General features: G+C 35.9%; 1 protein-coding gene and 1 pseudogene across 3 annotated transcripts in view; both read left to right on the forward strand.

The window, feature by feature from the left end:
* Positions 1-26,247, forward strand: part of P4HA1 (prolyl 4-hydroxylase subunit alpha 1) — a 92,202-nt gene that overhangs the window by 46,505 nt on the left and 19,450 nt on the right. For 2 of the 3 annotated variants that reach the window (XM_065894598.1, XM_065894599.1), the window contains 4 exons: positions 4,459-4,698; positions 7,244-7,440; positions 10,171-10,347; positions 13,457-13,527. In XM_065894598.1, the coding sequence (XP_065750670.1) occupies positions 4,459-4,698; positions 7,244-7,440; positions 10,171-10,347; positions 13,457-13,527 (685 nt within the window). Of the gene's footprint in view, positions 1-4,458; positions 4,699-7,243; positions 7,441-10,170; positions 10,348-12,357; positions 12,429-13,456; positions 13,528-26,247 lie in introns of all 3 variants that reach the window. The other variant, XM_065894597.1, reaches the window with a different exon arrangement.
* Positions 23,513-23,993, forward strand: LOC136136641 (enolase-phosphatase E1 pseudogene; annotated as a pseudogene).

Here is a 26,247-nt window from a genome sequence, read left to right on the forward strand (position 1 = left end):
CTATCTTTGTCCTCTTATGTTGTTCAAAAACTTTATATTGTTTTGGTTTCTGTTATATTTAGAAATGTGTTGACAAATGAAACATAACACATTGTCCAATAGAGGAACATGAAACTGTAACTAGCATAGTGGGCAGTATCCATTTTGAGGTCTGACATAATACCTTTTTCATTGGATTGCCATGAGAATCAAATGAGCTAAAAGCCTGTGAGAACTAAAACTGCAAAATGCTGTTATTAATGTTTTATTTAAAAGAGGTGCCCAAATAAACTTTTTAAAAATTGAGACATAATTGACATATAACATTGTATTAGTTTTGGGTGTACAACATGATGCGGATATGTATGTATTGTGAGATGATCACCACAAGATATTTAGTTAACATCCACCATCACAAGTAGTTACAAAAAATTTTTTTCTTGTGATGAGGACTTTTAAGATCTACTCTTCCAGCAACTTTTAAATATAGAATACAGTATTATTAACCATAGACACCATGCTATACATTACATTCCCAGGACTTATTTATCATATAACTGGGAGTTTGTACCTTTTGACCACCTTCACCATTTCTCTCATATTAGTTTTAGTCATGCAGAACTTTTTATATTCTTTCAAAGTCCAAACTATACTAATAAGGTCCACTGACAGAAGTCTCACTTTCATTTCTGTACTCCTCAACCTGTTCCTTTCTTCTTCCTATATGTAACTACCACGTTATTAGCTTTTTCATTTCCACTGTTTCTTTTTGAAAATATAAGCAAATGTATATATATTCCTGTTTCCTTTCAACATCAGCACAGAAGGCAGCATGGTATAAATACTTCCTGTACTTTGGCATTTTAATTTATTGATATGTTCTAGATAGTACTTCATATCCTATATAGAAATCCTCCTCATTTCTTTTTACAGCTGCATGTTACTCTGTTTTGTGGAGTTACCATAGTTTATTTAACTGGGCGCCTATTGATGGACATCTGGTTTGTTTGCAGTCTTTTGCTTTTATAAAAATAATACTTCCATTAACCTTGTGCATATATTATTTTGTTTTTTTGCTAAGTGATCTTTGGGATATTTTTTCTAGAAGTGATGCCATTGAATCAAAGAGGAAATACATAGGAAATTTTGCTAACATTGTCCCAGTTTCCCCCCATAATGGTTCTGTCATTTTGTATTTCTAGCAGCAATATATGAGAGTGCCTATTTCCCCACAGCATCACAAAAAATTTCAAACTTTGAGATTTTTGCCAATCTGATGGCTCACTTTTCTTTAAATGTATACCAATTTCATTGATTTCTTTGGTTATCTTTTTTTTTTTTTTTTTTTGGTACCTCAGACTTCTCTTTTGGAATTGTTTTCTTCCTCCTTGAAACAAATCCTTAAGAAGCCCTTGCATGTACTTTGTTTGGCTTATTATTCTCTATGCTTCCTGAATCTGAAGTTTCATGTATTCTAATGCTAGAATATTGTCCACCAATATTTCTTTAAATAGTGCCTTTTCCACATTCTGTTGTCTTCTTCTGACACATGCTGTTGTCTTCTGCCTTCGTATTTTTTCTTCCTTGTCTTTTAACTAGAACTTCATATGTATTCCTCCCCTCTGCTGCATCCTGGGTAGTTTATCCCATGGTAATTTATTCAGTTCTCACTTCTTGGTTTATTATTCTCTTTTTTTTTTTGTTGTGTCTAACTTGCTGTTTAACCTGACCAATATGTCTTTATTTCATTGATAATATTTTTAATTTCTGGAAGTTCTGTTTCTTCCCCCCACTCAAATCTGCCTGGTCTTTTTTAGGGTATCTTACATGTTCATATTTTCTATTTTTAAAAAAATTCTTTAAACATTTTAATCATAGTTGTTTTGTATTCTTAATCTGATAACACCAACATCTGAAGACTCTCTAATACTGGTTTTTAATAGTTTCTGCTAATTTTGCTCATAGTGGCTTGTTTGATCATGTGCTTTGTGATTTTGGATTGTATGCATTTCTTCAGATTGTGTGTTGGAATATTGCAGAACCTGAGGTGAGGGTGCATTTTGCAGAGTATAAATGTTGCTTCTGCCAGTTGTCCTATTACATTACCAACCTACGACTACTTTAAGTTAAATTCTTGGCTTTAGTTTTCCAGACCATGGAGATAGCATATGTTTGAAATGAAAACCTCCCTGAAAGTGTGCCTGTGGAGTTCTAAGGGATTGTTTTTCCCCTACCTGCAGTGAAGACTGAGAAAAACAAGTTCTTTTGTTGTTTCTCTTTGCCAGCTGACAGAGTTTTTTTTCTAGTTCATTCTCCCATTCAAGATGTAGTTCTTCAAGGGTCTGCTTTGTCATTTTGCATGGGCCTGAGGCTTTATCTCCTGTCCCTTTCTTGGTGGTTAAAAATCAAGCTTCTAGTATTCTGATCTAGTGACTGCCTGCAGAGGAGATGCAGCTTCATCCTCTGCTTACCTCTCTAGGTTTCAAGTTCCTTTTTGGTTTTGGCCCTAAGAAATTTGCTTAATTCCTGTGAACTTGGCCATAGTACAAATGGATAATTGTTACATTTAATTCAGCATTTCTAGGTAGAGTCGACCCTTGAACAATGCTGGGGTTAGGGGTGCTGACCCCCCTGAGCAGTTGAAAATCTGCGTGTCTATTTTGACTCTCCCAAAACTTAACTACCAATAGACTACTGCTGACTGGAAGGCTTACTGATAATTTAAACAGTTGATTAACACATATTTTGTATGTTACATGTATTATATACTGTATTTTTACAATAAAGTAAGCTAGAGAAAAGAAAATGTTATTAATAAAATCATAAGGAAGAAAAAATACATTTACAGTACATATATGTATTTATTGAAAAAAATCCACATATAAGTGGACTCATGCAGTTCAAACCCTTGTTGTTCAGGGGTCAACGGTGTTTTATATCAGAAACAATTCCCTCCCCACCACCCCAGAATATGTGGTCCAGATGTAATTTTCTCTCTGTTGCTTACTTAACATGGTATACACAAAAAACATAAAATACTCAGGCTCTTAAAGTCTCCACTTAACTCACCTGATTTACTGTTTATAAAAATGCAGTGTTATATGGTTGCTATCATTCAGAGTATATTTTTTACATTTCTTTCTTTCTATAGTTCTTTCTCTATTTTTCCTTATTCTTATGAAAGTAATGGTAATTGTACAATATTTGAAACAAATAGTCAATAATAAAAAGACAAGTAACCAAATTTTTAAATGGGCAAAAGGATTTGAATAGACATTTTTCCAAAGATGATATACAGATGGCCAATAAACATGTGAAAAGATGCTCAACATCATTTAGGGAAATAAAATTTAAAAACCACGATGAAATACTACATCATACCCACAATGGCTATAATAAAGGTGGACAATGACAAGTACTGGTGAGGATGTAGAGAAATCAGAACCCTCATACATTGCTGGTAGGATTGTAAAAAGGTGCAGCCACTTTAGAAAACAGTTTGGCGGTTTCTGAAAATGTTAAGCATAGAGTTGCCATAAGACCCAGCAATTCCACTGCTACATATACTCAAGAGTAATGAAAAAATGTGTCCACAGAAAAACCTGTACATGAATGTTCACAGTAGCATTATTAATAAAAGCCAAAAAAGTGGAAACAACTCAAATGTCCATCACCTGATAAGCAAAATGTAGTCTATCCCAGTGGACTAGTATTTGGCAATAAAAAGAACCTTGAAAACATGCTGAGTGAAGGAGTGCAGTCACAGAAGACCATATGTTGTGTGATTCCATTTATGTGAGATAGCCAGAATAGGCAAACCTACAGATACAGAAAGTAGATTAGTGGTGTGTAGGGATAGGGCAGGAAAGGGGAGATGATGGGTAGTGACTGCTTAAGGTTACAGAGTTTCTTTTTGGGGTGATGAAAATGATCTAAAATTAGATTATGGTGATGGTTGTACAACTCTGTGAATATACTAAAAACTATTGGATTCTTTAACTGGGTGAACTTTATGGTATGTAAATTACATACCATTAGTGCTTTTGAAAAGGGTTACTGTAGGGGAAGGGAGGAGGGGAAAGAATCAATTGACAGGTTTGTCTCTCTTCCTGTCCATTTATCCGTTGCCCAGATTGTTGGTTAAGAGTTAGATATATCTCATATGGTGATTCCCGCTGTTTTGGAAAATTGCATGCTTCAACTTAATTGATGCTTCATTTTGGTATGATGGCTGATAATTGAAGTCTCAGGTTCTATAGGTCCTACGTTACCTATTAGCTGTGTGATCCTTGCCATGTTTCACTACCTTGTAGATTGTTCCTTTGTTTATAAACTTAGGATAATTCCTGCTTTTCCTACCTCAGAAGGTTGTTGTGAGGTTCAAATGAGAGGGAGATAGTACTTTGAAAGCTGTGTAGTTCTAAATAAGTATATAACAGTATTAAGATTCCTAAAGTTCTCTGTATTTTGTTTCCATAGGAGTAAAACACAAATCATTTCTAACAGTTGAGGACTGTTTTGAGTTGGGCAAAGTGGCCTACACAGAAGCAGATTATTACCATACAGAACTGTGGATGGAACAAGCACTAAGACAGCTGGATGAAGGCGAGGTTTCTACAATTGATAAAGTCTCTGTTCTAGATTATTTGAGCTATGCAGTGTACCAGCAGGGAGACCTGGATAAAGCACTTTTGCTCACAAAGAAGCTTCTTGAACTAGGTATGTTAATTTGGCCTAATTCAAGGTTAAAGATGTATTGGTGGATATATAGATATACTAATTATAATTATGTGTGACTGTATATACTTGTCATATAGCTTTGGTACTTTTTATTTGTCATAAGTCAGGAGCTCATCTGTCAGACATACTTTATCTTTCTGTTTATCCTCTAAATAAATGGCAACTGGTCTTTCTCACCTAATAGTACTACAACAGTAGCTGTGTTTCTCTGCTCTTGTACTCTTCAGGTATTTCAAAATTGGACCTAACCTAGCTAACTCAGTCAAAAATATTTGTTTACCCTGTTGCCATATTAAATATTGACTGGTGTTCTTTGAAGGAAGTTTTTGGTTTATTGCATTTCATATTCAGAAATAGTGATTTGAAATGTCAACCTAAATAAAAAGGTAAAATGAGGCAAACTCAAAATTGTCAAAAACATGAGTTTAGTTAGTAATAGCAGAGGAATTGCATTCAGGACCTGCAAAATGTAGGAAGCTACAGGTGAATCCATTGAGGGATTGGGGTAGGCTGTGTTTATGGGCAGGGAATGTAAAGGGGGGAAAGTTCAGTTAGAGTCTGTTCAAATCAAAAACAAATGGGGACTAGCGTTGAACATTCCCTAAGCAGACAAAACCAGTCCAGTCATACAAACAAAGCTCAATTCAGCTTACTTTTTTTTTTTTTTTGATGGTACGCGGGCCTCTCACCGCTGTGGCCTCTCCCGTCGCGGAGCACAGGCTCCGGACGAGCAGGCTCAGCGGCCATGGCTCACGGGCCCAGCTGCTCCGCGGCATATGGGATCCTCTCAGACCGGGGCACGAACCCGTGTCCCCTGCATCGGCAGGCGGACTCTCAACCACTGCGCCACCAGGGAAGCCCTCAGCTTACTTTTAACACCAGCTCAACTTGGGTGATTTCTTGTTCATGCCCCTGGAAACCATAAGCAACATTTCCTAAGATTGATATGAGGCAACCCTTGACCAATTCCCTGTAATTTAAGAAAATTCCAGTATTATCAGTTTTCTGAAAATCAGACATTTATGGGAAATCAGTCTCTCAGTCCTTAAGTTTTGTGGTCCTGAGGGCACATGCATGAGATTTTCCATTTTATATCCTCTGGTTGAAATTCTTTCATAAAAATAAATAGACTGGAAATATATTTGATTGTCATATTCAAATGTTAGGAAAATATGATATCTTATGAAGATTTTACCACTAGTGTTTTGAACAGAGATATAGTATTTCTGTAAGTATGAGCCAGGGGCCACATGCAACAGAATTACTTGGATACTTGTTAGAAATGAAAACTCCTTGATCTCCATACCAGACCTACTAACGCAGAATCTGTGGTGGAGTTGTATGCTAAAAAAATTCATGTGGTCTTTGGTATATAACGAAGCTTTAAAACTTAAAAAAAATTCTTTTTATGAATAGGTAAATATGTGTATATTAGGAGAGTTGAACAGTTCAAAAACATTGGTCATCTGAAAATAAGCTTTTTTTTTTTTTTTTTTTGTGGTACGCGGGCCTCTCACTGCTGTGGCCTCTCCCCAGCATTTTTTAGTGATATTTTTCCTCCTGACTTAAAAAATACTTCATTCATTATAGAAAAAAAATACAGAAGAGTCATCACTCAGAGCCAGTCACTCAGAGATACCCACCAATTTTTTTTGTTTCCTCGTAGTATACCCCCTCCCCCCTTTTCCCTTTCTTTTACAAAAGTAGACTCATTGTGTATATCACAACATATATTATGAGCAGTTTCTCAGAGACAAGAAGTATTTTACAAATCTAAGGCTAGATTTTTTAAATACTTCAATTAATGTCACAAGTGAAGTTTCTGTGTTCTGTTCTGTCTTTTTCATTTGTGTGTGTCTGGTGGTTTGGATTTTTTTTCTCCTGGATGGGTGGAGTAGTCCTCCTTTCCCCTACTAAAAGGTAGCTAACAATTATGACTAGCAATTCCAAGGCAGTTAGTGGATTCTGGCTTATTTGAAAATTATATTTTTAGTTTCTCTTTTCCATCTCACTTAGAATTTTGGGACAGAAGTCCACTCAGCCCTCAGAAGTAGACTGTGTTCTGCGTTTATAATGTGTCTGCGGTAAAGGTTGCTTTTGAACTGTATACCTTGTCTTCCTCATGGTCATTACATTTCAATTTCAGAAAAATCTTTTCCATTGCTTCAAATAAGTGTAATAAGTAATACTTTAAAATTCATTTGACATCAAAGCTGATTAGTAACTTCTCACATGGAACATTCTCAAAGTAGAAGCGGTAATTGCTACTTTGAAATAAATGGCTGATTCCATCTCCAGAACTCTTTTTGTATAGGGTGACTATATGTCTTGATGTGCTTTGGGCAGTACAGGTTTATACCTATTGTTTTGGTATAATAATTTTCATTAGTGCCTCCTTTCACTCTCAGAAGCATCCTGGTTTGGAAGGTAAATTTATATATTCCTTGATTTGTACATTGTTGTATTCTGATGCTTGAACAACTGTAAGCTTACTCATGGACATGCTTTCTTTCTTTTCTAATAGATCCTGAACATCAGAGAGCTAATGGTAACTTAAAATATTTTGAGTATATAATGGCTAAAGAAAAAGATGCCAATAAGTCTGCTTCAGATGACCAATCTGATCAGAAAATCACACCGAAGAAAAAAGGGGTTGCTGCGGATTACCTGCCAGAGAGACAGAAGTACGAAATGCTGTGCCGTGGGGAGGGTATCAAAATGGTAAAGTGGAAAAGCCAATTGTGTGTGTGTGGAAGTGGATGTGTGTGCGTGTTTGTATTGTACATAGTTCTAGAGAGATTCAGAATTCTTTTATTTTTAAAATTTGTGATAAAAATCAGAATTATTGATAAAGTATTACAGTATGCCACATCACTTTATTATAGGGTCACACTTAATATGCTCCAACCCTTAGTAAAATAGCTTTAAAACAAAACTTGTGAATCATATACCATTACAATGCATTTTTGGTAATTATTCCCCTTTTCATAGATTAAAACAGGCTTTTTAAGGTGAAGAATCAGATTTTTTTTTTTTTTTTTTTTTAGCGGTACGTGGGCCTCTCACCGTTGTGGCCTCTCCCGTTGCGGAGCACAGGCTCTGGACACGCAGGCTCAGTGGCCATGGCTCACGGGCCCAGCCGCTCCGCGGGACGTGGGATCTTCCCGGACTGGGACACGAATCCGTGTCCCCTGCATCGGCAGGCGGACTCTCAACCACTGCGCCACCAGGAAAGCCCTTTGTGCATTTTTAATATTTCTTAAATAGACGAAAACATTTCACTAGGCAATCCTGTCAAGGTTGACTAGGAGCAGAACCAAAAGAGATCACTGTATAGATAAATCCACTGTTTCATAGGGTGGTTTAGAATGGTATATTATTTCTATTTAAGATTGCTGAAATCTCTTTTGCATTAAGATATAAGAAAAAACTTTATCACTTCCCTTAAATTATCTAATTCTTGGGCTTCCCTGGTGGCGCAGTGGTTGAGAGTCCGCCTGCCAATGCAGGGGACACGGGTTCGTGCCCCGGTCCGGGAAGATCCCACATCCCGCGGAGCGGCTAGGCCCGTGAGCCATGGCCGCTGAGCCTGCGTGTCCAGAGCCTGTGCTCCGCAACGGGAGAGGCCACAACGGTGAGAGGCCCGCATACCACACACACACACACAAAAAATGCACAAAGACTTTAAACAGATTTTGGCTTTAACAGTTATTCTTTAAAATACTAAAACATGTCTATAAATATCCCTTTGTTTATTGTATATCTATATTTATGTATTCATACTCAGATTACCAGTGCTTCAGGATACTTAATAGGTAATAGGCCAAAAATAATAAAGTTCAAGCGTGGGGAACATAGTTTTTGTTCAGCTTTAGGACTTTTCAGATCCTTTTTATGATAATGTGCATTATGGATAGGATATACTTTGTTTCTCAACGTTAATTGATCATGGAATCCTTATTTAAGGAATATCACGTGGTACTAGTGTTCAGTTGAATGCGGGCATACGTAGAAGGAGTTAGTGAATTTTTGAAGTGAGTACTTTTAAGTGAAAACATTTGAATAGTGTTTAACTTTTTCTCTACTACTGATAAACTGAAGCTGGGTTTTACGTTTTTATGTTGATGACTTCCTGGTATTTGATGACTCACTGTTGACAGCCTAACCTGTAACAGCAAATAAGTAGATCATATTTATGTTGACATTTTTGATAAGTTTGTGGATTTCCAGAAGAACATGTTTACTTTCGCTTTGGGAGCTAATAAGTAAATACAAATTAGACTCATGAAACATTTTTTTAAAATTTCACATCTAAATATTTTAGTGTGTGTCTTTTAAAGATAAGGACTCTTAAAAAATAACCACAATACCATTATCATGGTATTTCCAGTATCACAGTATTCATAGTAGTTCCATAATCTCATCAAATATCTAGTCAGTGTTCAGATTTCCAATAGTAAGCAGATATTTTTTATTGCCCTTAGAATCTCTTAAAGAAGAGAGCAAAATAGAACTACAGATATAAAAACAGAAGTCTGTTAATTTGCCAGTTTGTTGATGTAACACACACACGTCAACTCTGCCCCAGGTCAAAGGAGCATCCTTTTTCTCAGAATAGTTAAATTCATCTCATCATCGTATAAAAAGCTTATTTGATATAAAACCTTGGATTTGATTCTAGGTAAATAAAGTACAAGAATAAACATGAATCATTATTTGTTTTTGTATAGTTAATAATTAAAACCAAAACTAATATTATTCCTACCTCATAATATGAAATACTTGTTTAATCAAGAGAAGAATCAGCAATGGAATAACTTATTTAGTTAATATAATACATAGATGATTGAAAGGAACCTTTATTTGTTTTGTTGACCACTCTGTCTTTAATACCTGCTAGTAAAAGCCCCTGGCTTCTTTGTTTAATAACTTATTTTCTCTTTTTCAGAGCTACCCATTTTCTTCTTTACTTTAAAAAAAAAAAAATCCCTTAAATTTTTTTAAAATTGGGAGGTATTTGGGAAAACCTGGTTAGGTTTTGTTTTGTTTTCTTTTTCTTTTAGAAACTTTCTGAGTGCTTCCCAGTTACCTTGTGAAGTTTGGAGCAGTGCTGGCCATTCATTTCATATTTCTATAAATATTTTATTATTTCTTTCATATTTACAATGCCTGAACTTTATTTTGATGAGAGAAGGGGTTAAAGAGAAACCTCACCTTTTAACAATTTAAGGCCTACCATCTCTTCCAGAAAATAATCATTAATAAAACTTTTACAATCCTGAAGGTCCCATTTGATGCAGAATATTTGCAGGGTACTGTTTCTTTTGTGTGTTCTTCCTCAGATACTCTGTGTATACACTAGCATGATTATTGTTTCTTATCTTCATAGGAACAAGCATTAAAAATATTATTACTCTAATATATTTATAATATTTTTAACTTTATGTTTAGACTCCTCGGAGACAAAAAAAACTCTTTTGCCGCTACCATGATGGAAACCGGAATCCTAAATTTATTCTGGCTCCAGCCAAACAGGAGGATGAGTGGGACAAGCCTCGTATTATTCGCTTCCATGATATTATTTCTGATGCAGAAATTGAAATTGTTAAAGATCTAGCAAAACCAAGGGTAAATAATTTTTTCCTTTTTTTCTCTCCTCAATTTACTCTACCGGTGTTTCAGTTTTTTCCTTTGCAAGATTATAAAAATGATAATTGACATGGCAATAAGCCCATAGATAGTTTTAGATATTGTTGTTGCAAACTAATGGCATTAACTAAGCTCTGTACCAGTTGTTCTCTGTTATCAGCACAAATAACATACCTTGCAACTGGGTTTTAAGCACTTATTTATGAAAATCATAGATGAGATTTTTATTCACACTTGAAAAATTTGTGTTTCAGCACCTTCCTGAAAAAGTTTTCTATGTACTTTGGAGCCCTTTAATCTCAGAGACTAATCAAAGACCAACTTTTTATGTCTTCTATAGTTTTATCTGAAATAATACTTGAAGTACTTTTATTCCTGTTTAGGTACATTATTACTAGAAGGATATAGCTGGGTACAAACATCTTGCTAATCTGAAATAAGGACATCATAGTTTTCTGACTTCAACCCACGTCATTTATCTTAATAAGAAAAACAATTTATTGTAAACACAATCCTATAAACTTAGTGTTTAGCATAGAAATTCTTCTTTTGTGGGAGTGTGAGAAAGACTGCCCTTTATGCTCTTGCCTTTTTTCCCATCAGCTTGTTCTTAAAATCTGTTTGGTCTTATTGATAGTAAAATACAAACCGCCATCACTTTCATAAAGAGATTGTTAAATAAACACTAGGAATATTTTTGCTCAATTATTACACAGGAGTTGGCAAATTTTTCTGTAAAGGTCCAGATAGTGAATATTTTTTAGGTTTTGCAGGCTGTATAGCCTGTTATATAACTACTCACCCCTGCTGTTGCAGTGCAAAAGCAGCCATAGAAAATACATAAATGAACGTGGCTATATTCCAATGAAAGTTTATTTCTAAAAGCAGGTGGCTGGATGAATTTGGCCCATGGACCACAGTTTGCTGTTCCATGTTATATCATAAAAGTTGAGTTGTCTGGATATCTGTACTGTAGAATAAACTTGAAGTCAGAATTGTTGTTGTTGTTAAGTTTTACTACTTTTCCAAATGGGTACTTTTTGTTTTTTACTAAAGATTACATTTTAAATGGAAAAGACGAGTCTAATATGTATGGATGTTGTCCAAGGGAGTTCTTATAAATCTCTTAAGCAGAATGCCACTTAAAATCACATCATATTCTGTCATTCTCTTTTGGATTTTAGTTCACTATTTGTGGTCAGTAAACCAAAATTACCTTGGGAGAATATTTATTAGGATTTCATTTCAGCTTGGAGATCAAGTCTTATATTTCTGGGTTTGGAGGCCTCAGTCTTCAAAGTGGATGCCTCAATTGGATTATTTGATCAAGAAATTCAATGGCAATAAAAATTTTATACTCTTTTGTTAACATCTGAATCATCCTTCATTTTTAGAAAACAGTTTAAAATCATTATCTTGGCTGTCATCTCCTTCTGTTTTTTAACATTTATGAGTTCTTTTCATCTGTCTTTGTGCTCATCCAAGATTATTTCACTGTTTGTGTGAAATATATGAGTAAATATCTTGAAGGAAGAAAAGATGACCTTGAAACAAATTTTGAACATTATCTTTGCAAACATTTCCATCACCGAAAAAATTAAAACAAAAAGTTTGGAATGGATTATTAACTGCAAATAGCCATTCTTATAACTATAAATTAAACTTCAAATTTTAGAAATTTCTTTTCCTCACGTCACGTCCTCTAACCGTTGAAAGAAATTTAATTTCCAGTCTCTTTTGTTTGTGTACCCTCCATTCACACAAAACAAAAACAAAAAATTTTAAAGAACTTTTAAAAATATAAAATATTTAAAAATCAACAGGCTTTCAAGGCTAAACACAGGTGACTGGAAGTCTATGGAATTACTTTCTCTTTTTAGCCTCCTTTGTAAAAAAAAATCCCAGAATTCTAACTGATTGGATAAATGTGATTCATTTTTTTTTTTTTTTTTTTTTATAATGCAACTATTTTGATGGTTGGCTTCACAGCTGAGGCGAGCCACCATTTCAAACCCAATAACAGGAGACTTGGAGACGGTACATTACAGAATTAGCAAAAGGTAAGAGATGTGTATGCTGCATATTTTGCCCTCTAATGAGTGTTTTGTACATCCTACAGGAATTATTCATTTAAGGGAAGTAGGTCATTTTCAGTCTCCAGTCAAGTCACCACCTATTTTTACGCATGGATAAACTGCTTTGTGTTTCACAGGTCTTTCCCTTTAACTAGAAGTTCTGTTTTTAATATTTAATTGGTCTGTTATTTTTAGGGAGTTAATATGCTTTGCATCACTCTTCAGGTTAGGAATCAGATATCCAGGAAATGGCTTTTATACTTGTTTTCTTTTTCCTTTTTCTTGCCAAAGATGGGGGGAAAGAAAGCAGCAGCCTGGATTAATCTGGGAGTAGTCTTTGTTTATGTAGTTCTCTCATATTCATAAATGCTGTGGTGAATTCACATCATTCTTCATGATGATTGTATTGGCATTTGTTCATGCATCTTATAAAATAACATTGTCATTTTGGAGTAATCTATTTCTCCTGTTGGAGTTTTTATTTTAAAAAACTTGCTGACTTAAAAGCTGGCAATGGAAAGAACAGAGTTATGCTTCAGATCTCAGTCTTTCAAATGCTATTACTTCTGAGTTTAGTTGCCTTTTACTTCACCAGAGAGATTTAACAACAGTTATAGCTTGGTGAGAGTTTTAAAAAATGAATTTAAAGAGACTAAAGAGACCACTAATTATTCTTTTGTCAAATAATTTAAAGAACATTAAACTTCTAGATCTGAGAAAGCACCTGTGAAACCCAGTGCTATAAAAAATTTACATAGAGCTTCAAATGATTTTTAAAAAAAAGTGAAAGGACAATCTACAACAAAAATCTGTCAACCCATTTTCTCTTGATTTGGAAGTGGCTTTTCTTATTGCCACCTTTCTAAATGTTTTTGCTGATTCGAAACCATTACCTACCATCCAGACCAATCTGAACCCTTCCAATCACCTGTGGCTTGGCAAAACAAAACAAAACAAAAGCCCCAAATTGCCTGCTACGTGAGTAAGTCCTTGTCCTTTCTCTTTTTTTGTAGCTGAGCCGAGCTACAGTACATGACCCTGAGACTGGAAAATTGACCACAGCACAGTACAGAGTATCTAAGAGGTAAGGGAGTAATGGGAAGAATTTTAGTCATATTTGGACTATTTTCTTTCTTGAGAATCTAATTTTCATAAAACCCATCATATGATTTCTAAGAACTAGGGTATTAGGCATAGGTATTTGATGACACCCGTGCCTGACTTTTCATGATGGACGTGGTTATGGGGCAGTTAATAGAAATTACTAGATTTTAAAATGCCTGCTGAGATATCCCAAACCCTACCTGATAAGTGAAGCTGTGTTCTCATATTAAAGTAAGGGAAGTTCCCAAAGAGTCTTCATTGAACAAGGCCTAATTTGGTCTCTGTAGTAAAGCAGGGGTTGAAAAATCTCTGGGTTACTCAGTAGGTAGTGAGAAAATGAATGCCTTGAAGGATTACCTAACAAATCCTCTGCAAGTCAGTTGGTTTCAAATTCTTTGCTTTTAACAATATTTAAGAGAATCTCCTTAAGTTATTGGCTGATAGATCACTGAAATAATTTTTAATAAAAGGTCACTATGTAACTTATTAGTGTATATAACATATAGGAGCTTACAAAATAAGTGACATTATTTCAACAGAACTCCTTTTCCATCTACTTATTTACATAAAGGTTTCTCAGCTCTCATAAAAATGAAAATAGAAGTATCATTGAGCTGAATTCCGTCTCATTGTAGCAATATTTATTCACAGATACAATACCTAATTGAAAATAACAAAATAAGCTTTTATCCATTCATTAGGAATCTTTTAATATATTTTCACTTTTTATATTTGATGATGATTGTTTAATCATGTTCTTTAATGTATACTAATTATAATTGTAATAACCCATTCTAGGAGACATTTTTTTTTAACACTTAGGCCTTTATGTTATAGGAAATTTATATTTTTATCAGTTTACATAAATATTTTTCTTGTAGAGAAGTATAATGTGATGAATAAAAGACTTTTGGTCATAGAAATATATCACTCTAGGGCAGGGCTTCTCAACCTCAACACTATTGACATCTTGTATCAGATGATTGTTGTTTGTTGACTGACCTGAGCCTCATAGGATGTTTAGCAGCATCTCTAGTGCCCACTGGATGCCAGAAGCACCCATGATCCCAGTTGTGACAATCAAAAATGTCTTCAGACATTGCCAAATGTACCCTGGCAGGCAAAATTCCCACCACCATGCCTGGGAACTTCACCTCTCTACCCCTGTTGAGAATCACTGTTTAAAAATGGAATGAAAATGCAAGTTCAAGGAAAAAAAGAAAAGAATAATGTAAAATTTCCAAGTTTTTAAAAAATGCTTCATTAATATATATTTTTTAAAGTGGATGATGGTGGGCATAAAATCATTATGGTATTTAGAGTCCACTGGATACATAAAACAAGTAATCATTTTTCAGAAATTACCACTGTTTTCAGTATGACAGAATTAAATCCTTTGAAACTCTTACGATGAAAAATTTCATTTGTCAACTAAAAATTGTGCAAAGGAGTACATAGATTTTAACAACTATCTTAGGCACTCAAACAAAAAAGTTAACATTGTTGCTATGAGTCATAGCCAAAGTAGTATAAAGGCTAGATAGAATGCATTGATTTCATTTTCTTAATTACTGTTTTTAGGCAAAGCTTTATGTCCTTCACATATTAACCTTCAGCATCCCCACACACATATTCTGGTCTCCTAACTGTTTGCCCTATACCACTACCTGTCCCCTTGCCCCTAATCACATTCCTATAATGTGATTTTGATTTTAGTAACACTAATACAAGGTAAGGATTTGCAGTAACTAATTTGGATAGACATGTTGAGCTATGGTTTATAATGCTTCTGTGCATAGTAATTAACCCTCATTTTGAATAAGCTAATTTTCCATTTTACAGAACCTTATTCATGTCTAAAAAAATGAAGCCATTATCTATTTTTAATAAAATAACTAAATCCATTGTCTGTATATTTTATCAGAGATTACATGATGTTAGGCATTTTTACTGTCATAAACCTAGTAAGTATCTAAATTTTCCAGATTTTGCTGTTTTTAGGAATCATTTAAAACAAAATTTTATGAACTTAATGTTCTAGAAGTCATTTTTGGAAATTTTCTATATATACAATAGACCTTTTGACAAAATATTCAGCCCACAGAGTCATTGGGCTTTTACCAACAAGTCAAAATAAATTACTCGCAGAAAGGTGGTCTACAAACATTTTTTCTCTCTTAGGAACTAAATACCTCTAAATATTTTGAACTTATTTTTTAAATATTATAATTTTATAGCTCTGAGAAGCAATTTTATTGGATTTTTGAGAAAGGCCCAACCATGCTTCATATTATTTATAATAGCAGAAGATATTTAGCCAGTAGCATTAGAAGCATTAGAAGACTGAGTAACACTACAATAAATTCACACAGGCTTGGCAAAGTATGCAGTGTGGGTGTGTGTTTGTGTTCAAAACAACATAGTAAAAAGAAGGGTTCCACAGCACAGTGATTTTCATCTTTACTCTTAAGGAAAATTGTTCATCAGCCCTTTTAAAAATAAAATATATATTTTGAGAGAGAGCTCTTAACTGTTAAGGAAGGAATTTGCTCCATAAAATATCAAATACATTTCATATTTTAACAAATTAAAAGTTTCTACTGTTTTGGAAATTTAATAGCTATGTCAAGACATTTTCTACCCATCACTGTAAATCTGAATTTTGAAGATTTTACAAGTGTAATAAATGAGTGTTTTCTGTTTCCTTCATATTTTATGCCTCTGAAGAAGGCATCTCAAACGCAAAATAGCAGAAAGAGTTTATGTGTACTGATGTCAGTTAATGTGATCCCTTTTACTCTGGGAACATCTGTATTTTGAAAGGGTCAGAAGGGAATTTCAAATATCTGTATTTTGAGAAATTTCTTAAGTGATTGCATCATCATCTGTGGAAGTAAAAATATGTTCCAGTGTTCTAGCAAATAGAATTTTCCTTGGGCAAAGTATGTGTGGAAATTCATTACTGTTTAAAAACATAAAGTTTTTATTTACTTTATTGACTATCTGCGAACTTCTGGCAAATCATTTTTTGTCTTTTCCAATATTTAAAAAAAAATTTACTATGACTTGTTAATGGAGAAGCTAGTAATTTTGACTAAATCAAAGAAATAGAATTTTAGTTTTTGAGAGGTAAAGATTCAGTTATATGCTCTGAGAAGACAGTTTAGTTATTTGAGCTTATAAGTCCAGTTAAAGCAACATAAATAATGAGATATGCAAATAAACAGTCTACTTAGTGTGATAGAAAAAGCTTCTTTGATTCTGGTGGAATCAGAATCACTTCTTGGAAGTGATTTCATTTTTTTTACTTTCAAGTACATATTTCCTACAGTATGATATTTTATTATGCTTAAGATTTAATTTACCCCATGTTAAGGAGCAAATACAGTGTAAAAATATTTTAATATTTTCACAACATAGAGATCAATGCAAATAGCTTTGTTTTTTTTAAATTTAATTTTATTTTTTATACAGCAGGTTCTTATTAGTTATCTATTTTATACATATTAGTGTATAGATGTCAACCCCAATCTCCCAATTCATCCCACTGCCATCCCACCCCCCCGCAAATAGCTTTGAATGATAATCAGATTTTTTTAAGTGCCATAATTTTTTTAATGAATAATTTAAAAAATAAATTTATTTATTTATTTTTGGCTGTGTAGGGTCTTTGTTGCTGCACACAGGCTTTTCTCTAGTTGTGGTGAACAGGGTCTACTTTTTGTTGCGGTGCGCAGGCTTCTCATTGCGGTGGCTTCTCTTGTTGTGGAGCATGGGCTCTAGGCGCGCGGGCTTCAGTAATTGTGACACGCGGGCTCAGTAGTTGTGGCTTGTGCTCTGGAGCGCAGGCTCACTAGTTGTGGTGCACAGGCTTAGTTGCTCAGTGGCATGTGGGATCTTCCCAGACCAGGGCTGGAACCCGCGTCCCCTGCATTGGTAGGTGGATTCTTTTTGTTTTCTTTTTTTTTTTTTTGTGGTACGCGGGCCTCTCACTGTTGTGGCCTCTCCCGTTGCGGAGCACAGGTTCTGGACACGCAGACCAGGTGGCCATGGCTCACGGGCCCTGCCGCTCTGCGGCATGCAGGATCTTCCCGGACCAGGGCACGAACCCGTGTCCCCTGCATTGGCAGGTGGACACTCAACCACTGTGCCACCAGGGAAGCCTGGCAGGTGGATTCTTAACCACTGTGCCACCAGGGAAGTCCAAATTGGCATAATTTTTAACAACAGCATTGCCTTCTATTGGGTAGAACAGTGGTTCTCAGATTGAGATAACTGAAATGGATAGATCTATAGTGTTGTATAATTGTCCCACTAAGAACCAAAGGGACTGGATAAATTCCCAGTGTGGATGATTAGCCTTTCTTTGTTAACTATTAAGCACTTAGAGAAGAATTATTGAAAGTTTTGCCCTCTGTAATTGGCACTTTGGGCCCTGAATTATCTTTTGCCTTTGCAAAAAATCACATAGTGGCATTCAAATTATATTAATCATATTTCCTTTGGAGGTTTTATAACAGTCTTCAAAACCTCCAAAATGGTGTTGTCTATTTGCTTGAGCATGCCTTCCTTAGTATTAGAAATATAGTCATGCAGTGTGAGAATGTTTCTCCTTATTTTTTTTGTTTTGTTTTTGTTTTCTCGGTACGCGGGCCTCTCACTGTTGTGGCCTCTCCCGTTGCAGAGCACAGGCTCCGGACGCGCAGGCTCAGCAGCCATGGCTCATGGGCCCAGCCGCTCTGCGGCATGTGGGATCTTCCCGGACTGGGGCACGAACCCGTGTCTCCTGCATCAGCAGGCGGACTCTCAACCACTGCGCCACCAGGGAAGCCCGTTTCTCCTTATTTAAATAAAGCATTCCAGTGATATTTTTAAAAAGCATATATTAAAAGAATAATAAAGATTTTTTAACAGTAGAAATTCATTAGAAATGAAAAAAATATATTGCAGTGTTACTCTGCATGTACAGTGTAGCTCTCAGGTTCCTGTCATTAAGAACAAAAGAAATATATTTTGGGTTATCTAGTTATTAATGGAAAAAAAGGACACATATATAAAATTATCTGGAGAAAGAATTCTGTTTTTCTTCTGGCACTAAATTATGTTTTGTGGAAAAAACACTTTAAAACTTAGTTGACATTTTCAATTATAATTTTACAAAAGATAAAGAATGTTGTTCAAATGATTTTTTTTTCCTGTTATAGTAAATATTATAACTTTATATTCTAACTCAGTTAAAGCACTGAGTACTAGAAGAAAGAATGTTGATTTCCGATTACTTAATTTAATGTAGGAGTAAGACTTCCAGATCCTAAAGAATAGACAGTTAACATATTACAGTATCATTGTCTCCACTGAATTTTTAGCAGTGTTAAAACAACTCAGAGCTAATTTCTTCAACTACCCGATAGGTCTACAATAATGTTGCTGAAGACAGATTAGCAGTAATGCTTTAAGGGTGGGATCTAGATGAATAAAATGTTTTAAACATATGGAGTTCTCCAGCTTAGGAAAATCTTAGTATATTTTGGAGAGGTTTTCATGTAAAAGTCAAATTAAGTGAAATAACTTCCTATGTAGAACTCATTTTCCTCTCTAATGACTATGGCAGAACCACAGTTAAGATAAGTTTATATTTAAGCTGCAGTTATCAATGACTTTCTCTCATCTGAGGCTTAACTGCTAAGCCTCAAACCTTCTATTGAGATCATTTGTGATATAACAAGAAGTGCAGATTAAAACTCTTTTTAAAAAGTTAAAAAATTAAAATATTTTTGCCTCTAAGATTGGCAAAGATTGAAAAGATTGATACTGGCAAGGATTTTATGAAATGGGCACTCTCATAAACAGTTGATAGCAGTATAAATCACTGAAACTTTTTTGGAGGGCAATTTGACATTTATCAAAATGTAAAAGTCGGGGCTTCCCTGGTGGCGCAGTGGTTGAGAGTCTGCCTGCCGATGCGGGGGACGCCGGTTTGTGCCCCGGTCCGGGAGGATCCCACATGCCGCGGAGCGGCTGGGGGCCTGTGAGCCGTGGCCGCTGGGCCTGCATGTCCGGAGCCTGTGCTCCGCAGCGGGAGAGGCCACAGCAGTGAGAGGCCTGCATACCGGGAAAAAAAAAAAAAGTAAAAGTCATCTAGCAGTTCCACATCTAGGAATTTGTCCTACAGAGATATTCGCATAAGTATGCAAAGATATACAGAAATTTCTGTTACAATATTGTTTGTACTAGAGAAAAATTAGAAACAACCTTATTTAACCAGTGCTTTATTGACTGACCTTCGTGGTCATTTTGAAATTAAAGGTATTTTATTTTAAAAAGAAAAGCAGTAGTTTAAAAAACAATGAGGAATGGAAATGTAAAGTGTTACAGTTGCTGTGGAAAACAGGCTGGCTTCCTCACAAAGTCAAACATAGTATTATGATATGATGCAGAAATTCCACTTCTAGGTATATACCCCCCATAATTGAAAGGGACTCAAACAGATTACTTGTACACCCATGTTCATAACAGCATTATTCACAGTAGTCAACAGGTAGAGGCTGTTGACTATTAATGGATGAATGGTTAAACAAAATGTGGTATAAACAAATTATGGACTATATTCAGCCTTAAAAAGGAATGAAATTCTGATACATGCTATATGACATGGATGAACTTTGAGGACATTATACTAAGTGAAATAAGCCAGGTACAAAAGGACAAATATGGTATGATTCTACTTACAGGGGGTACCTAGAATAGGCAAATTCATACAGACAAAATGTGTATTAGAGGTTACCAGGGGCTGGGAGGAGAGGGAAATGGCAAATTATTGTTTAATGGGTACAGAGTTTCAGTTTGGGATGAAGAAAAAGTTTTGGAAATAGATAGTGGTGATGGTTGTGTGACCTTGTGAGTGTACTTAACACCACTGAATTGTACACTTAAAAATGGTTAAAGTGGTTAATTTTATGTGTATTTTACCATATTTTAAAAAATGGTTAAAGTGGTTAATTTTATGTTGTGTATTGTTTAACCACAGTAATTTTTAAAAAATGAGGCAGTGCTATGTGTATTGACTAGGAAAGATGTCAGAAGTATTTTCAGGGGGAAAAAGTGTATGTGTATATTATGGTAAAAGATTGAAGTGTGGATTCTTTTTTTTTTTTTTTTATTCTCTATGTCTGTTCATACACGGGGGAAAATGTTGAGAGGATACATATCTATTTGTTAATACTGTTTACCTGTGAGGAGTGGGACTAGGAAAGGAACTTCATACACTTTTATACTGTTTGAAAATTTTTAAATTTTGTTTAATTTTATTTTTGGCTGCGTTGCGGCACATGGAGTCTTTCATTGCAGTACGGGGCCTCTTCATTGTGGCGTGTGGGTTTCTCTCTAGTTGTGGTGCATGGGCACCAGAGCATGCAGGCTCAATAGTTGTTGCACATGGGCTTTCTAGTTGTGGTGTGTGGGCTCCAGAGAGCGTGGGTTCTGTATTTGAGGCACGCGGGCTTCTCTGTAGTTGTGGTGCGCAGGCTCAGTAGTTGCAGTGTGCTGGCTTAGTTGCCCCACGGCATGTGGGATCTTAGTTTTCCGACCAGGGGTTGAACCCGTGTCCCCAGCATTGGAAGGTGGATTCTTAACCACTGCGGCACCCTGTTTGAAATTTTTATAATAAGTATTTCTTTAAAAAATAGCTTTATTGATTCACCCATTTGAAGTGTACAAGTCAGTGGTTTTTAGTATGTTCAGAGACTTGTGCATCCATCACCACAATTAATTTTAGAACATTTTCATTATACTCCTTAGCCATAACCACTTAATCCTTAATCCTCTCCCTGCCCCAGCCCTGGGCAACCACTAATCTGCTTTCTGTCTTTATGGATTTGCCTCTTCTGGATATTTTTTATATACTACATGGACTTTTAGTGTCTGGCTTCTCACTTGGCATGTTTTCAAGGTATGGCTGAACAACATTCTTTTGTATGGATATGCCACCTTTTATCTGTCTTATCTGTTGATAGATATTTAGGTTATTTCTACTTTTTTGGCTATTATGAATAATGCTGTTCTGAAATTAATGTCTTCTGAAGCACAAACGTTTTATTTTGATGATGTCCTGTTTATTTTTGTTGTTGCTGCTTGTACTTTTGAGGTCATAGCTAAACCATATGCCAATTTTTTTTTCTAAAAGTTTTGTAATGTTAGCTTCTATATTTAGATCTTTAATCCCTTCTGAGTTAATTTTTTTATTATGGTGTGAGGTAGGGGTCCATCTTCTTTGTTTTGCATATGGTTATCCAGTGTCCCAGAACCATTTGTTGAATATAACAAGCATTTCTTGCTTCCATAATTTTAAAACGATAAAAGTAAAAGATTGGAATGATAATTTGCTAAAATGGCAAAAGTAAATGTGTTCTTGATAACAGGAGACTTCAGTCTGAAGAGTTAGTAAGCAAGGAAAAGATTAAAGATAGAAAGGGAGGCAATAACTGCTGGAGTAAGGCCTATGGAAAAGGTAGATTCAAAAGCATAGATAGATGCTCTAGCCTCTGAAAGGCTGAAGGACAATGCTTCTACCAAAGTACAAGAGAAAAATGTAAGAATAGATGCTTAAGAATTGGTGGTAGCAGAGAAGAAAGTTGAAGATGTCAGAAGACCAGGTTCTCTTGGGTGATAGGTTCCAGGATGAAATAGGAACAGTTATTTTATCAAGATGTATTTAGTTTGAAACTTTATTAGAACACTTGCCAATCTTGTGTTGCAGTTATCTATAAAAATCAAGTCAGTAGTTGGTTGCTTATAAAATTCAAAAATCTATGAAATTGTTGCCAGGCAAAAAAGGTACATTGACATACGAGATTAGTTCTACCAGGAACTTGGTCAGAATTGGAAGAAATAAGGTCTTAGTGTATTTATCAGCTACATCCTTTATAACAATAAAATTCTTGGATCCTTCCTGTTTCTGTGACACAGAGGAATTCTACTTGGCCAATCTCTATAAATTTGCATGAGATCATCAGACAAATACTTATGGTAAAGTAAAATAAATCTTGGATTAGTTCTAAGACATCTTCAGGATTCATTCATTCAGCAAACATTTATTGAGCATCTACTATGTGCCAGGCACTATGGATATAGTGGTGAGCAAAACCAGGCAGAATTTATATGTATTTGGAACTAGTAGTTGAATGAAGATGTCTTACCTTAATCAAATAACAAATTAATGTACAATTGTTATAAATGCCACAAAGGAAGGATATGTAGTACTATAAAAACATATTGGGGTGGCTGCCTTCTCCACTTCCAGGTGCATGGAGGTAGCATCTCCCTGATGTGCTTCAGGTTGCAGGTAGTTGCCAACCCTGAGATTAACGGAGGGCTGTGAGACGCCCACGATCGTTCTGCAGGCACAGGTGCCACTACTCTCCCATCTCCCAATGTAGGGTGATTCTCATAGTAGCATCCAGTAGCTGCCCACCAAAGTCACCGTGATCCATTAGATATTAAAGGTACCACTTGATTAGTTTTGTGAAGAACAATTTCTTTACATCAAAGAAAACATTGAGTATCTTAACAAAGAGACAAAGATACTTCTTTCCTCTTGGAAAGAAGAGGAGTGCCAGCAGGACCTCAAAATTTTTAATATTTATTTATTTATTTTGGCTCTGCTGGGTCTTAGTTGCAGCATGTGGGATCTTTAGTTTGCGGCATGTGGGATCTTTAGTTGCGGCATGCGCGCTTCTTAGTTGCGGTATGCAGACTCTTAGCTGCAGCATGCATGTGGGATCTAGTTCCGCAACCAGGGATCGAACCTGGGCCCCCGGCATTGGGAGTGTGGAGTCTTACCCACTGGACCACCAGGGAAGTCCCAGGACCTCAGTCTTTTGAGGAAACAGGCTGAAGAGGATTCCCATGGGGTTGGGGTATTCTGATCCCTACAGCATCTGGGAAATGGAGTGGATGATGCAAAATAGATGGTCCATGCTGTGGTAGATAATGTGTGCTGGCAAATGTCTCTGGACCAAAAGACCTTGGTACTGAAATAACTTCAGGGCTACGTGGCGTGGCGGGCAGCATTCACAGCTGGGTGCATGAAAGTAGCATTCTTTGAAGATGTAGTTCCAGCAGTTAGGAAATGGAGAAGCTGGAATGAACGTGTATATCTATTTTGGGCAGTGTGCAGAGGAAGATATTGGTGAGTTGTCAATGTTACTTTGATACCAGTATTGGGCAAAGTGGAGAATGAGTTGCTGAATGATTGCAAACAGTATTGAGTGCTTGGTCAGCAATGTCCTGTTTATGATAGACATTACACCTCGAGGCTAGTGCTACTGAGGAAGTGGACATGTATGTAGCTGTGGTGATAAGACATGCCAGTGTGGGATTAACACATGATGAAAAGACTAGAGCTTCATCAAATCCTTCAGCAAATTGTACTTGCCCTTCTCAACCTAGAAAAGGATTTCTAAGGAAGACAAACTGTTCCTCGTAGTTTCCCTGTTGTCTAGCTTTATTTTAATGGTAAAAGCGACTTACTTTTAAAAATGTATATGTATACACACAAATATGTATGCAAATATGTGTGTGCTCAAATTACCTTCCACAGGTACATGAGTGGAAAAACTCAGTTCCGTGAAATGAAACTTACTCTATTATATGTAAAAATTGTTTGAAACCACAACACTAACCCTTATTGAAGACAAAGTGTAGATATTAGAAAAAATGACTAAAATACAGATAAAATGTGTCAGGTATCAGGTCATGCACCAAAATGGAAAGCTAGTTTTGAGAAGTTATTCAGAAGCCTTGCTGTTTTAAAAGCTGGAAGTGTTTCAAAGGCTTATTCCTAATAATAATTAATTGCCCCCGTTTAATTGTGAGGGAATAAAATTTAGATCACAAGAGCTGCATTTCACAATATTTGCCTAACTGTATACAAAAGACAAAGATATTTGCTTGTTCTCCAAAAGAGGGCAACATTAGAAAGAAAACTCACTTCAGTTTTGAACAATTGAATGTATATTACTTAAGAAGAAGCTCTTTAAATCAGTGCACCTTTTCTCTGGTACAGCAAACAATTGCTTTACCAGTGAAAAGGTGCATTGATTTAACAGCCAAAAAAGAGATATAGTTCTTAATATTTCATGAAACAGCCCTAATCCTGTCAGTTGTTTTCATTATAGATTTTATAGTTGCCTTTCTGACCACTTCTTAGCAGTCTGAGAAAATATACTGTTATTTACTATTTAAAAAAAAATGATTTTATGGAAATCAGTCCATCAGATCAAGAGGAATCCTAATGCATTTTCCTTTGAAATGGATGTGAGAAATGTAAATTTTGTAACAGTATTATTTATCTTCCTTTACTTATAATAGCATGTCATGTCAATTTCATGTGATTAGTTAAAAACTTTTTCCTCTTACTGTTCCAAAAACAAAACAAAACAAAAACCTGGTCTGGCACAGGGAGGAGTCAAGGAAGGCTTCTCTGAAGAAGAGACAACTAAAATGATAATCCAAAGCCTTAAATTTGCAAAGTTAAGCAGAAGAATACTCTGGGTAGAGATGAGCATGTGCACTAGCCTTAGGGCAAGAAGAAACATTGTTGAATAAGTGCTGCTGGGGCACTGGGAGAAAGACAAAATACAGTGTGAGAGGCTGTGAGGGAGACCAGGATGGAACATCCAGAGAGACTAAAGGAATACCTGGAGAATGAATGAGTCAGGAGGAGAGTTTCAAGAAGGATGAACATTCTGAAATGTTACTAAAAGAGCAAATACTATGAGAATGGGAAAATCTTGTTAGATTTAGGAGCATAGTAGGGTTATGGGTGAGATATTAGCAAGAATAGTTTTGATGGAGTGATGGGGACTAAAGCTAAATTGGAATGGATTGAGAAGTGAGGAGTCAGTGAAAAGGTTGACTTGAAGATGGAGGAGAAAGAAATTGGTGGCTGGAGAGAGAAAGAATTGAGGGAAAGAATTTTAAATTTTTGCTTATTTATTTAATGGGAAAGTCTTAAGCCCTGTTAAAAGCTGTGGGAGGAATTATTGAAAAGAGATGTTGATTATATGAGAGAGAAGGGCTCATCAATGATTTATGGTTCCTAAAATGGCAGGAGGTAATAGAATCTAAGGCAGAGGATTGGCCTTAGATAATGGAGAGAAATCTCCTCTTGGAACTGGAATGAACTAGAATGAACTATGTATAAGGAAAAGATTGTATGGTTTCTATTTTATCTGTGACGTAGGAGATATGTAATCCACTGAGTGAAGGAGTCTGAGGTGGGTTGGGGTTCAGAATAGAGGCGAGAGTAAGGCCCATTTGGAGTTAGTGTTCATGATTGTTTTGTTTTGTTTGGCTGTGTTGGGTCTCGTTGCCGCTCGTGGGCTTTCTCCAGTTGCTTCGAGCGGGGGCTGCTCTTCGTTGTGGTGCGTGGGCTTCTCATTGCAGTGGCTTCTCTTGTTATGGAGCATGGGCTTCAGTAATTGGAGCCCGCAGGTTCAGTAGTTGTGGTTTGCGGGCTCTAGAGCGCAGGCTCAGTAGCTGTGGTGCACAGGGCTTAGTTGCTCCGCGGCATGTGGGATCTTCCTGGACCAGGGCTTGAACCCGTGTCCCCTGCATTGGCAGGCGGATTCTTAACCACTGTGCCACCAAGGAGGTCCCAGTGTTCATGAATTTTTAGTGGAACATATCTGCCCTATCTCAT

Source organism: Phocoena phocoena, chromosome 16, assembly GCF_963924675.1.
Source record: "Phocoena phocoena chromosome 16, mPhoPho1.1, whole genome shotgun sequence".
Classification (NCBI taxonomy): Eukaryota; Metazoa; Chordata; class Mammalia; order Artiodactyla; family Phocoenidae; genus Phocoena; species Phocoena phocoena.